This window comes from Botryllus schlosseri, chromosome 6 (genome assembly GCF_051294905.1).
Source record: "Botryllus schlosseri isolate E-star chromosome 6, Bs_hap1, whole genome shotgun sequence".
NCBI classification, from domain to species: Eukaryota; Metazoa; Chordata; class Ascidiacea; order Stolidobranchia; family Styelidae; genus Botryllus; species Botryllus schlosseri.
This window is the reverse complement of record NC_137241.1, coordinates 23,313,488-23,326,939: the sequence shown is the minus strand read 5'-3', so window position 1 is coordinate 23,326,939 and position 13,452 is coordinate 23,313,488. Positions and strand designations below refer to the sequence as shown.

At 42.8% G+C, this 13,452-nt stretch overlaps 4 protein-coding genes across 4 annotated transcripts in view; 3 read left to right on the top strand and 1 right to left on the bottom strand.

The window, feature by feature from the left end:
* Positions 1 to 13,452, top strand: part of LOC145440404 (rab proteins geranylgeranyltransferase component A 1-like) — a 266,120-nt gene that overhangs the window by 178,262 nt on the left and 74,406 nt on the right. The window lies entirely within an intron of this gene.
* On the top strand, positions 1,599 to 3,052 carry LOC145440443 (NADH dehydrogenase [ubiquinone] 1 alpha subcomplex subunit 6-like). Its single transcript, XM_080318054.1, has one exon. The coding sequence runs from the start codon at positions 2,366 to 2,368 to the stop codon at positions 2,744 to 2,746; it is 381 nt and encodes a 126-aa protein (XP_080174180.1). The 5' UTR covers positions 1,599 to 2,365; the 3' UTR covers positions 2,747 to 3,052.
* LOC145440409 (E3 ubiquitin-protein ligase ARIH2-like) lies at positions 3,033 to 5,142 on the top strand. Its single transcript, XM_080318015.1, has one exon. It carries the CDS (start codon positions 3,033 to 3,035, stop codon positions 4,599 to 4,601), a length of 1,569 nt encoding a protein of 522 aa, XP_080174141.1. The 3' UTR covers positions 4,602 to 5,142.
* Positions 6,979 to 13,312, bottom strand: LOC145440418 (C-terminal-binding protein 1-like). Its single transcript, XM_080318025.1, has 7 exons — positions 12,658 to 13,312; positions 12,439 to 12,580; positions 10,532 to 10,738; positions 10,351 to 10,475; positions 9,568 to 9,771; positions 9,354 to 9,498; positions 6,979 to 8,834 (listed from the first exon to the last, which is right to left on the bottom strand). The coding sequence occupies exons 1-7, from the start codon at positions 12,784 to 12,786 to the stop codon at positions 8,425 to 8,427; spliced, it is 1,362 nt and encodes a 453-aa protein (XP_080174151.1). The 5' UTR covers positions 12,787 to 13,312; the 3' UTR covers positions 6,979 to 8,424.

Genomic DNA, 13,452 nt, shown 5'->3' with positions numbered 1-13,452 from the left:
TTGCTTGTGTCCAAAACCATTGTAGGTCACTATAGGGTTTAGTCGTGGTACTATACTTTGCGCAATACCCACTTTTATTGGCACTTTTACGGAGGGCAGCCCAGTAGTACCAAGCAGTGGGAGACGCTGGGCATCCGGATCTCATACTTCAGTGAACACAGTTGTTTTGATCCACCGAATCTCTCCGTCACCTTCACTTCACTCAGCGAGAGTCAGTTCTTTATCGCAGTGACTGTCGTGTGATGAGGCTGACTCATTACTTTTGGTGTCGTGTGTATGCTTTATGATTTGTTATTTTGTTGTGTCTGTAAACCCCATTTTTCTTTCGAGGCGGAGTTAGTTTTGTCGTAGTATTTAATAGGTCCTACGGGGTTCGTGCGATTATGTTCACAATAAAGCCCAAAGGTATATGTCGTGTTCATAAGGCATAATTCATAAGGTCAGTTCACAGATGTAAGGGTTAGTGTCATATGGTTTCGATAGCCTTCAATATTATCTTAGCCTATATACAGTACCATTCTCTTCTCTATCGTAAGAAGACGTAACTGCCATTGAACAATTTCATCATAACATCAAAGGATTCATACATATTGTTATCTTCTCTGTATATAGGAATTACTTTGAAAACATTACAGTATAGTGATCGTCTTGATTTATTTTACACTCTCCGATTTAGTTAAAGTTACAATTTAGTCCTTAAGAATGTGGAAAAATGAATTATAACGATCTGTAGATTGACTATTCATGTAAATTTTGCCGTGTTGATAAGAAACTGTTTTGCCATGCTCTATCCTGATACATTCTACCAGCACTTGTTACCATACAATGAATTTGTTGAGTCAGAGAGATAATTTGGACTAGTGATTTTGATTTTAAACTTGTCTGCGAAACACTTTACTACTCCATGATCGATCTTGATGTACTCCATTTCCACGGAAGACTTATAAATGTGTTTGACTTTGGTTTCCTATGAAATATGAAACTCGAGAACAACAAACAAATTTCCTATGAAATGTGATACTCAGGAACAACAATGTCTTCCTTCCTGACAATCATTATAAATTATCAGCAGTTTGAATCTTACATAGTGATTTGCTTGATTTCACGTTAGACCTATATAGCCTGTCGTTGCAGTACCAAGTCCAGTGTGGTTAAATGGGAGTGTGTATATATATGTAGAAGGATATTGGAGTTTATTATGTGCTTCAGTGGGCTTATAAAACAGTATGAATAATTAGAGTTTGAAATTTATACTGACAAAGATATGAATATATTTAGTAAGTGCATAATGTAGCTGTGCCAGCACCAAATCCAAATCGTGGTTGGCACTTGGCAGCATACTTGAACTTCATATGTAAATTATAAGATTTGTTATTGTTGTCAGCCTAAAAGCTTTAATACTAAACACAAATCAACAATTAGAATCTATTTTGTACCATTTCTGAATGTTTGATTTTTAAATCATTAGTTTGAATTTCCTTCTTGTTGTAATCTGTAATTTTTGACTTCAATTTATTCCTAAAATTACCCATTCTAAATTTTGATCTTGAAATTGTCTTCTACTTGCATTGTAATACCAAATCGAAACATTGAAATTATTTGTTATCGTCGTACAATATAACAATTTCAAATCCTGAATTTCCCGAATATCAATATTATGCTCATCCTGTTAGGGCCGGACATCACATAGATACTGAAAGTGGATAAACTTGTGTTGTTTATCTTGAAACATCTCTATGGTAATTTGTGTGGTACTGGTTATCCATAATATAATTCCAGTTCATTAGGTTTCCCGTAACTCATGAAAGTCTTTGATCAAGGCTTTTACCATACAACAGAGATGGATTAATTATTGTACAAAGTTCATTTCCAACCAGCTTTACTTGATGACAAATACCGAGTGTTGACTTTGACGGTCTATGAAATTCTTTCTTGTCCAACTTGGATATGATTATTATCCAGTGTGCGTACTTATCATACTCGTACTGATATCCGTTCTTTGTGTCTCAGTCAATAATAAACAGTGAAGGTCTAACTTTTTTAATGTCCTTGAATGATTGAAAACAAGTGTATATTCCGCAAGAAGGCTGTTTGTAGTTTGACACTTTTCTTGTCATAATATATTGACAACTTTTGGTGTTTCGACACAAGTTGCTCGAAACTACTTGTATTGAAAAGATATTTGTGTCACTTCTATGTTTATGAAATTAACCTGTTGGTTGGTAGGCCAACAACTGCTAACCTGGCAATAACAAATGCAATACTGCCTCCAAAATTTAACAAAGTCTGTTCACAGCTTATATTGGCATTTTTATTCAGATAGAATAGGCCATACGACTTTCTCTGTCAATCAAAAGTCATCGAAATGGGGACTTTGGGGAGGGCCATGGTGAATGTTGGAAGGCGGGAAGTGAAGCCTTTCATGTCCCGCAACTCGGCCGAGGCCAGACTCCGAGTTTTGAACTTATATCGAGCTTGGTACAGATCGATCCCGAAAATCTGTCACCTGTACCGCTTACCCGTGAGGCCGCACCAGTTGCGAGATCGTATCAGAGACGAGTTTTACAGAAATTCTCATGTCAACGACGTCCGGGCTGTTGACTACCTGGTTATAAAGGGACGGATGGAACTTCAAGAAACAATGGAAAAATGGAAACAGGATCATCACATTCTCGCATTCATAAAGCATGACACGAAAGTGGAACAACCGACTCAATTTTTAGCAAAATTTTTCACCCAAAAGTGATCCGCTTTCAATGTTACCGGGATTGCGTTTTTGAGAAATTATGGTTGTAGGATTGCAAGTTATTTAACTAGAGTCAAAATATCAGTACGATATAAATTGTGTGTCAATTATTCGCACCATTTTTGCATTGAAAACACCGATAAAGCATTGTTGTTATTGCTAGTAATTTCAGTTTCATTAGTCCTCTCGGTAAAGTGTGTAGCTCCATATGTGCTTTTGTGGTCCTTAGGATTTTTAGTGTGCTTGAATACACTACAGCAAAACATCTGTGTTGAAAAATTTACGAATGATTGTTTTTTTTTCCAGTTTTATTCAATCATACCGTAACAGTATGTCACAAGGGAAAGATTCAGTGGATACCAAGGTTGATGATGATTCAGAGTACGAAGAAGACGAAGAGGATGATTATGATGATTATTACAACAATAGCGATGATGCCCTGTCTGACGATAACGACCAAGATGACGTAGGCGATAAAGGAGACGTTTCCGAAAACAATAACGTCAAGAAGAAGGTCCACGATTTAGAATATTTCCAATACACCTGCATGACTTTGGAGGAGGTGGATAAAAAATTAGACCAGGATTGCGCAGTGGTGGCCGACAATCTCAAAGTCAGTAAATCTGTCGCTGCTGTAATACTACAATCGCACAAATGGCAGGTGACTGCGATTTTACAATCAGCAACAAATCAAAAAGACCGATTAAAAATCTTGACCAAATCCGGAGTGCAAGATTCGGTACCAGCTGCTCAATCGAAAGTTAAAATCTCGTCGAAAATGGAATGCGGCGTGTGCTTCGATGTTCAACCGAAACACAAGTTGGAAAGGTTACCTTGTGGTCATGCGTATTGCAAAGACTGTTGGCTCACTCATACGGAGTACACTGTGAAAAGCGGCATGCCGGACGGAATTCAATGCATGGCAAAAGAGTGCCGTCTACGTTGTCCCAAGGACTTTGCCGTGAAATTCCTGTCGTCCAAGCCTGAAGTGCTGCAGAAGTTTAATAAATTGCTGCTGGACCTGTACATCGGCGCTCATTATCAATTGAGATTCTGTATCGGGGCCGATTGTCAGATGGTTATGTACGCGGAGGTGCCAAAGGCGCGGCAAGTCGAGTGTAAATCGTGCCGTTCCGTGTTTTGCTTCGAATGCGGCAACAATTACCATTCTCCCTCCAACTGTGACACGATAACGAAATGGCTCACAAAGTGCCGCGACGATTCGGAAACAGCAAACTACATATGTGCCAACACGAAAAGCTGTCCTCAGTGCCACATATGCATCGAGAAAAACGGCGGCTGCAATCATATCACGTGCTGGAAGTGCAAGTACGATTTCTGTTGGATGTGTTTGCGGGATTGGAGAAGCCATGGTAATTCCTATTACTCGTGCAGTACGTACTTGGAGAACCCGCTCATCGCCGAGCAAAGTCACGAAGACAGGGCGAGGGAGGCGTTGAAAAAATACCTATTTTATTTCGAACGGTGGGAGAACCATGACAGAAGCCTGCAATTGGAAGAGGAAGCGCGTAAAAAGATTATGGTGCAGATTGAGGAGAAAGTAAATCGAAACGAAGGGACCTGGATCGATTGGCAATATCTGCTCCGCGCCGGGGAATTATTAGCAAAATGCCGTCTCACTCTGAAAAACACATATCCTTTGGCCTACTACGCGTCGCAAGGCGCGGAAAAAGAACTTTTCGAGTACCAGCAAGCGCAGCTCGAACTGGAGATCGAAGAGCTGTCATGGAAATTAGAACGTGCCGGATCGTATCAGCGCGGTGACATCGAGAATCAAATGGATGTTGCCGGGAAACGCCGCCAAACGCTGCTCGCTCACTTCCTACGAGACTGACACGCGCAGCTGCTATTTCTTCGAATCATATGTTCTGAATTTGTATTCCTGCCATTCATCATGTTTTTATATCACACGATTTTGAACCGTCAGTATAATGCAGTGCTGTGTTATTGCTCCCGTTTGCACCTTTTAGTATTGCTATTTATTACGGTGTCCTCTGTAGCGAGGAGATTCTGAGCTTGTCGAAGGTACGTTATCGATACTGTTGATGAACCTGACGTTTGTTTGTATTCTGAATTGTTTTGCTTTGGATGCAGTGCAATAGACCGAGCACACACATGCTGGTTACGCCATAATATCTGTAAAAAATCGCCATCTGCTTCCGAACGTTAGAAATAACTTGAGTGGGCGCTAAAGCTTTAAGCCTCTGGAGCTGTCGTTCCATCCTACTTCCAATTTATTATGGACATTCATTGCATATCTGTATTTGTGGTTATTTGCTGTTGCATGTTACTATTATCTTTTCAGTACCGGTATGCTTACTTTCCATGTAATGATGTAATGATTTTGGTGAATACATTTCGTATCTGTACTGCAAGCCTGTTCAATATCTGCATAGTAATCTTGGTTGTTCAGAATTGTTATTTTGAAATGATATCAGGTTGAATTCAAAGAGGAGTTTGGAGATCAGACAAATTTTTATGCTGCTTTAACCGAAAGACGGTCTTCTATCCACAAAATTAGAATGAAATGTTGAATCCAGAGTTACGAAAAATGTAGTGATCCCTGATGCTTTGAAGAATAAATACTTCTATTCATTCTTGCGAACTACCACCCTTCATTCGTTTACTCTTTTCGGGTCACTACTGCCGGAATTGTTCGAGTTCATTTCGCACCCAGCTTATAGGATTTATGGAACGCTGTGACTACCGCGCGTCTGGCGTTGAGGAATCCAGATAAAGCTACGTCACTTAAAAACTTGGCGGAGCCCAGGCTCGTATCAGCTACCATTGGCTCACCAACTCCGTCTTACGACTTTTTAAGACGCTCAGTTGGCGATGAGGAACCCAAACACTCCTCCGACATGTAGGAATTTTGCGGCGACGAGGGTCGCACCGGCTACCAGTGGAGTCGTGATGGTGCCGATTAGTTGCGTTGGCTTCGGGAATTAGCCTGTAGAGTAGCCACCGAGCTCAAAAGTTTGTCCACCCCTACACTAACTCAACGTGGATCGAGTGGAGTGAATGCTTGTGATGTAATGAGGTTCACAAATTGAAATTGGACATTTCTACTTCGTACCGACACAAAACTTTAATGCTGAACACGAACAGCCTTCACGATTACCCCCTTGCTTCCACCGCTACTGAGCCTGGAGGTCGAGACGAAGATTTCAATTTTATCGGCGAGCTGCTGACGCCATGCCGTATTGCAAGGTACGGCAACGCGGTGTACACTAGTGCCATGAGAGCCAGTGTGGTTTGGGATCAGTCTGGTTGCCGTCAAAGTGACAGATGTACCACGATAACTGTCCCAGTGTCCCTTCCCGGCGAGATAGCGTTGACTTATCGTTCGGCAGGTAGTCGCTTCAATTGCGACCGCGTGTAAAAAACTGGTATCCACGATTTCTCCGCAAGACGCTCGAGACCCAGGGATTGCGTGGATAATAAAAAACGTGGAGCGTGCTAGACGAGTCAAGAGCGCTTCACATCTTCGTCATATACCTCGGTATTGACGTCGCGGACTCTGGAAAAGCATTGAAGGCGAGGCGAGCTAAGGCCTGGGGCGCGGCAAGACGGCTACATTGCCTCTTCCACTCAAGTGCCTCTCCCAGCTCAAGACCCGCATGTTCCGTGCCACTGTCGAGCAGGTTCTTCTCCACGGAATAGAAGCACTCACGCTGACAGAAAAGCTGGCTAAGACACTCAACGCCAACTACGATGCACTCATCCGCTACGAACTCGGCATCCACCACCCGGAGCACATATCCACCAATGCTCTGCGCAAACTCACAAAAACGGTCCCATGCCGTTTGCTGGCTGCTGAATGACGCTTCCGCCTAATCGGTCATCTAGTGCGGCACCAAGACGATCAACCAGCCGCCGCCATCATCAACCACATTCCGACGGAGCCATGGCGCAGAGGTGGCTGGAGTAGAACCACATGACGCTCGACAATAGAGACCGAGCTAGCGCAACGCGGGCTATCGCTCGAAGACGCCCACGCTGGAGGCGCTTAACAAGGGCCCAAAACTGATATCTTGATGTTCTTTTGCCCTTTTATTTAATTGAAAGTCGATATATATCTATATACATCTTCGACATAAAAGCACCTAATAGTACAGAGGAATATAAACTGCCGTCCTCACTCTCGTAATGTGTTGATTACATACAAAAAACAAGACTTTCGTACCAGAAAGCATGCTAAAAACCAGACATCGGTCTTAACGCATTTATTCAACGATTGCATTGAACGTCATCAAAGAAAGTTGACCGCCATGAAATGAGGTGGAAATCCAAAGAAAACATACGATACAAAACACGCTCCGAGGTGCGCGACAAGCCTGAGCCGTGACGAGTTAACACTGGTCGAAACAATCTTCGCCTGGAGTCGGCCATCGTAACAAACGCAACGGTAATGCACTTCCCACAAAAAGAATCGTTGAAAAATGTGCGTCTCTTTTCACCCGCGTTACGACCAGGGCTTGGCATAATTATTAGAGTACTCAAATCTGAACCGAGCATCAATTCTAATGATTTGAGTCGAGTAGTGAGAGGTAATTTTTACGGGTACTGAAATTAAACACTGTTTGCTACTCTGAATTATCAATCAGAATGATAGTTTTGATACTGTTTTCCACTGTGGAAGACTGTAAACCTGTTCGCATGGCAGCATACAAAACACCCAGTTAAAAGCAACACACATTACCGGAGCTGATACATCTGATAAGTCGTGACCAGCCCAGAGCGTTTTTACAAGCCACCATGAAACGGGCATGGTCGAAAAATGGTCCGTAGGACATATGAGCATGCGATACTTCGGAATGCTACAATTGAGCACGCGACACATTAGCATGTGGGTTAAATCACAGGTTAGGGTTGGATTCACGGCTGGGTTAGAATATTTATAAGGGTTAAATTCAGGGCTATGTTTCGCGTTGGGGTAAGTTTTTGGGTCACGAAGTCACATGCTCAAGGTGACGCATGCTGAAGTATCCCATGCTTAGGGTTACCGTATTTTGGAATCGGGAAAGGACACACTTACCAAATCAGAAAATTAGTTGATCAAGACTGAAAACAGCCGATTTTGCAATTTTTTGCTGTAAAATTACCTCAAGTCTTTGCTATTTACAGTGATATCTAGATTTTAGATATCCTTGGCTATTTAGCGTCATTTCTGCCCATCTTCACTCGAGTCTATCCATTATCCTAGCTGTAAAGGAGGACGAATTGCCGAAAAGGGGAACATTTAGGCGTCCTCGGACGACATTTTTAAAAACTTAAAGGAGGATGTACGGTAACCATACCCATGCTGAACTGTCGTTTTCCATCGTGTCGCATGCTCATATGTCGGGCAACCCAAAAAATTATCATAGCATCTTTGACGTGATGTCGAAATGGCATTGTATTATTTATGATCACAGAAAAGGTACACAATCGAACCTACGTCATTCGTGCCGCTGTGACGTCAGAAAGAGTGATACTCGATTACTCGGAACCTAATACTCGATTCAGAATCGAATCAATCCGTTACTCGATTTTGCTCAGCCCTAGATACAACGCGCGCATGATCACGCGGTTCGTCATTTTATGGTGATCATTGTAAGTAGTCGACAATTCATCTTTTAGCGAGCTTCATCATCACCGAGAGTAGTGTAGCGCCCCTACTCTTTCATCGCGTTATCTCCGGCTTCCACCTTACCAGACTGAGGCAGGGCCGGCACCGGGGACTGCCTCGACACGATCGGCGACGAGGAAGCTGCTCTCGGGATGACCATGGGGCCGATCTGCGCCATGTTACCGCGGGGCACCTCCGGTACGGGAGAATCGTTCGCGGCAGCCGCTATGTTCGGCGGGGGCAGGGCCGGCGGGTGGTGGTAGCGCGGCGGGCCGCTATATGTGTTGCCGTTGGTCTCGTGATGGTGAGCGGACGGGACGGGGAGGCCTGGTCCAGAGTGGATAGGTGCCGTCTCCAACCACGGGGCGATGTGCATCCCGGCGGGCCCAGATAGCGGTCCCGAGGCGGGGAAGTGTTCTTTGTTGACGCAGTTTCGCAGCGAGTCAGGGATGCGACCTGAACAGTTTATAGACGGTAAAGCATTTCCATTCTCACAAACATAGCACAAGCCAGCTTTTCTAAATTACATTAGAATTAGCCTACTGAATTCACAAATACTTGAATATTGAATTAAATTCCAAATTACAAAGAAAGACAACATCCGGCTTATGAAAACCAGCATATTGATCCGACACATGCACTTGTTTCCGTTCACCGAACCAATCACCAGATTTTAAGGAGTCACTCTTATCTTCAATAGACTTTTCTATATTTAAATTTATTCTTAAGGATAATAACATAAAATCATGAAGCTTTTTGAGCTGACACTGTCTTCAAGGACAGCAATGTACGAAATCATAGAAACAAATACAAATAGACATTATCCTGCCCCTCACGATACGTTAATCGTGGACCATTCGAGGGGTGGTTCCGGATAGGGTTTTGATTCGATATCGAAATAAATAAAAATCCACAGGCTGGTCGATATCTGGGAACTTGGGACCATGATGACAATGCACATTCTCAGCTGCATACCTGATATGCCGCGTCGTATTTCTGCAGCCGCACCTTCGCGTAACTCCACCCAGCTCTTTTCACTGTACCAAGCCGCATGCGGGGTGACGATCAAATTCGGTGCGTCGCGAAGCGGAGAATTTTCGTAAGAGAACGGCTCGTTTTCCTGCAGACACCAAAGACTCGTCACCGGACGAGACGAAAACAGTGGCTCACAGTCGCCAGGCACACTAACCTGAACGTCCAGGGCTGCGCCCCGTAACCGCCCGTCTTTCAGCGCAGCCGCCAGCGCGTGCTCGTCGACCAAAGAACCGTGGCCCATGTTGATCAAAACCGCTCCCTGACGCATTTGTTTGATTGTAAAGTCGTTAATGAGATGATTGTTGTGTTCACTGTAATTGCAATGGATGGATACGCAATCGCTCTGGTAGAGAAGCTCCTGAAACACGCAGAACACTCGTTAAGTGGCGACTGAAAAACTCTGGGCGTTAAAGTATAAGAAGAGACGACACACAGGTTATTGTCATAAACGCTTTTGATCGTTATGCGAAAATTGACAATACCATAAACGAGCACTGTGCTATAAATGTGATGTCTAAATTGAGTCAAGAGTGTGAAAAACTGTTTGGCAGCATCCGTTACTCTTTAAAAGTCACCGCATTTTAACTGCCGCCAAAGAATATTCACGACATATACCATTACATTACATCGATCTCTGTGGTACCGAGGCTCACCATCACTCCTTAACGCTTTGTGTATTTTTTGGCAGATTCTTGATACAAATGGTTAAGAAATGATGACATAACATTTTGTGAAAATCAGTTAGTCGCAGTTCGAGTGCAACGTATTTTTAGGATAATGACTGTTTTTCCACACGGTCCTCAACCTTTTAAATTTGAGATCCTATGATATTTGGAGTGCAGCATTGAAAATTCGGTCGGGCATGCATTACTTCGGGTCCAAAAGAATTTTGAGAATAACAACACTCGCATTATATATAACTAACTATGTATATCACCTGCAAAGTTGGGACGTCCTGAATCCCCAAAGCTTTCCCCATCGCGTCAGATAGAAAAGGGTCGTAATAAAGGATATTGAAACCGAACGCTTTGGCGCGCTGTGCAACTGCGGTGCCCGTGCATCCTGTGCAACAAATACCAAAATGAGCAAAGAAATGCGACGCCAATGGCGGTACTCACCGAGTCCGATAATCCCCAACGTTTCGCCACGTATTCTCGAGGCGCCGGTCGCAATGTCCCGGACGTTTTCGGCGTTTTGCGGGCGACGGCCTTCCTTGACGGCTTCGTGCAGCCAAGTCACCCGTCTGTATAGGTTGAGTATGTGGCACATGGTCGTGTCCGCTACTTCATCTACAGTGGCGGATGGCACATTGCACACTGCTATGCCTGAAAAGAGATAAGAAAATGTATAGTCCATCACCGACTCTTCGTGCGGGCATAGTTCAGACGCATGCTACCCATGAAAAAGTGACCATTACTTCAGGCAGAAGATAGAAAAAAGATCGCCGAGTACCTTGAGTTTGATTGACCTCATGTCGCGCACTACAGACTTTCAATAATAAGCAGTAATATATGTTCAATTTGTATGGCTAATGCAGAAAATGTAGTGATTCCACAGAATGTTGCAATTTGTCAACAGTGGCAATATTGCCATGTCGTCATGAACATGACAATTTCGCTGATGAAAACCATCTAAAAATGGGAAGAAATCAGATAGAAGTTGGAACCGACGCTACCAAACAACAAGCAACTTTCTACGCCAATGGTTTTCAATCGATCGCGTAGCACCAAGGCCCACAAACACTCCATCTGATTAAACCCACTTATAATCAGCCCCATTTAGCACCCTCTCTGCAAGGGACTCGATTCACAGCATAGTACAATTCTTATCTTTCGTTTCAAATTACAAAAAAGGCTGCATGTCACAGAACTGGACACGTTAATTTATGGCGGGAGTGGAGTTGGTCTATAACAGCAGTCTCCAGATATGCTCCTGAACCTAATGTAGGCTACTGTATCTCTTCCTCCATCAGATAACCACATTACTTGCCTTCACTTGCATACAAGTAAAGGAATTGAAGTACATATATGAATTTCAGATAAGACTACTCCCCCCCCCCATTTGAGGCGAAAAGTACTTATTGACAGAAGACAGATAATGCTGCCTATGTTCAAAGGGGGTTGCGCACTACAACTGTAGCCCTCCAAATTATGAACAAAACAATGTGCAAAACGGTAGGCTATTACTTTATGCATAATTCACAATTGCGAAGGCAGTTGGCCAGAGTCTGTAAATTACGAGTATTTGGGGGGGGTCAGTACCTTTATTGCGAAAACAGGTCATTTTGAACCATGACAAAAATCTGACCCAAAATCTTCCATTCTATGGACATTGAGTTTTTCACCAATTGGCTTGTTTCAATGTTTCAGGTGTGACAGCTGCAGCCATGGACAGTGGACACACCAGATTATGGGAAACCTTGACAAAAAATCACGCCCCTCTTGAAGATATTATAAGCATCTCTCAAATCATTGAAAGTATCGTTGCAGCTTGCAGCATATAGCATGTTGCAATCGTGAATCTTTACCACGGTCCAATCTTCATTCATCTGCACTGCGTTCAGAATATGGCAGTTACAGTAATGCGAGCAAATGCGATATAGCCTATAACTGAAATATATGATCTAGTTTAAGGGAGCCTATTAGCTGGCGATAATGCCAAGCAATATTTGAAACACAAAATAATAACAGGAAATCAATAAGCGGGCAATGTGTATACCAATCTTTCCAATAGATGATTAAATCACTGATTTCATCAACTCTTGCCAACACATACTCCAACGAGGAGGAAATACCATTGAAGATGCAGATTAGTAGATCAATTCAAATTAATATCACTATTTCAACAAGTGTTACAAAAAGTTATTAGGGGGTTCCGCAGGTCAAGAATATCAAACAGAACTTGCAAAAAAAACATGATGCGTCAGCTCTCAAGAATAACAAAAAATGAGATTAGGGCAATTCATATTTGCCAGCGCTTTTGATTTATTCATCAGTAAACAATCCTTGGGTGACAGAAACCTTACCCATTTCCGCAGCAGACTTGATATCGACATTATCGTATCCAGAGCCGACGCAAACAATGATTTTTAGAGCTCGGAATTTTTCTAAATCTTCCCTCGTTAATGTGATCCGAGAGAGCAGAGCACCAACAGCTTCATTCAGCACCTACACAAGAACACCGAACAGTTACCACATGTTGATAGCAGTCGTAGCACTGCAAACAACAATTAACGCGTTCATACTTTTTCGTGTATTTCTTGTGTTGACTGAGCGTCGCAAAACGCGACCGTGGCCATGTCTTTCAAAATGGGCATCTCCACGCTGCAGTCTCTTCCATCCAACAACGCAACTAATGGTCTTCCACCAGCCATGATTGCAAGTAACAGCTGAAACTATCAAAGCAGCTGGCTGCAGCCCTCAGGGCTCCTAGTCGTTAACGCAGCGATCTGTAAACGACAAGTTCTTTCACGTGATTTCTTGCGCTTCATTATTACTAAACCACGTATCGGTTATAGGAAATGGTCATAATAATCCACCACATGTATACACGGATAAATTAAACACTAGGCGTATAGGATGTGTTTTTAATTTCCTGTGCAACATTTTTGAATATACTTTGAGCAATCAAAGCGTTAACACTTCCACACCAAGAATGCTTCATAACGAGTGGTGCAATATTGAAAGCTTTACAGAAATTGTACCGAAACAGATGACATGACAGGTGAAGGCAAGTTACATCCTACGTTGCTGTGCAGTGCAGACGAACTCGGATATCGCCTGCTTTGTAAACATACCAACAATGTTACAAAGGTTTAAACCACTTCATTCTGATATCAAGTTATAAATTACACATTATTATCTCATAAATATATCTTTTACAAGATAGTGCTTGCACATCAATATAATACATTATATGGTACACTACACTTATCGACACCGATTGCTGTCGTTTAAGCCGAGAAGTCAACGACCAGCGGTTCTTGACCTTCTGGAAGGCTCAGAACCCCACAATCATCATACATACATGCATTCATTGA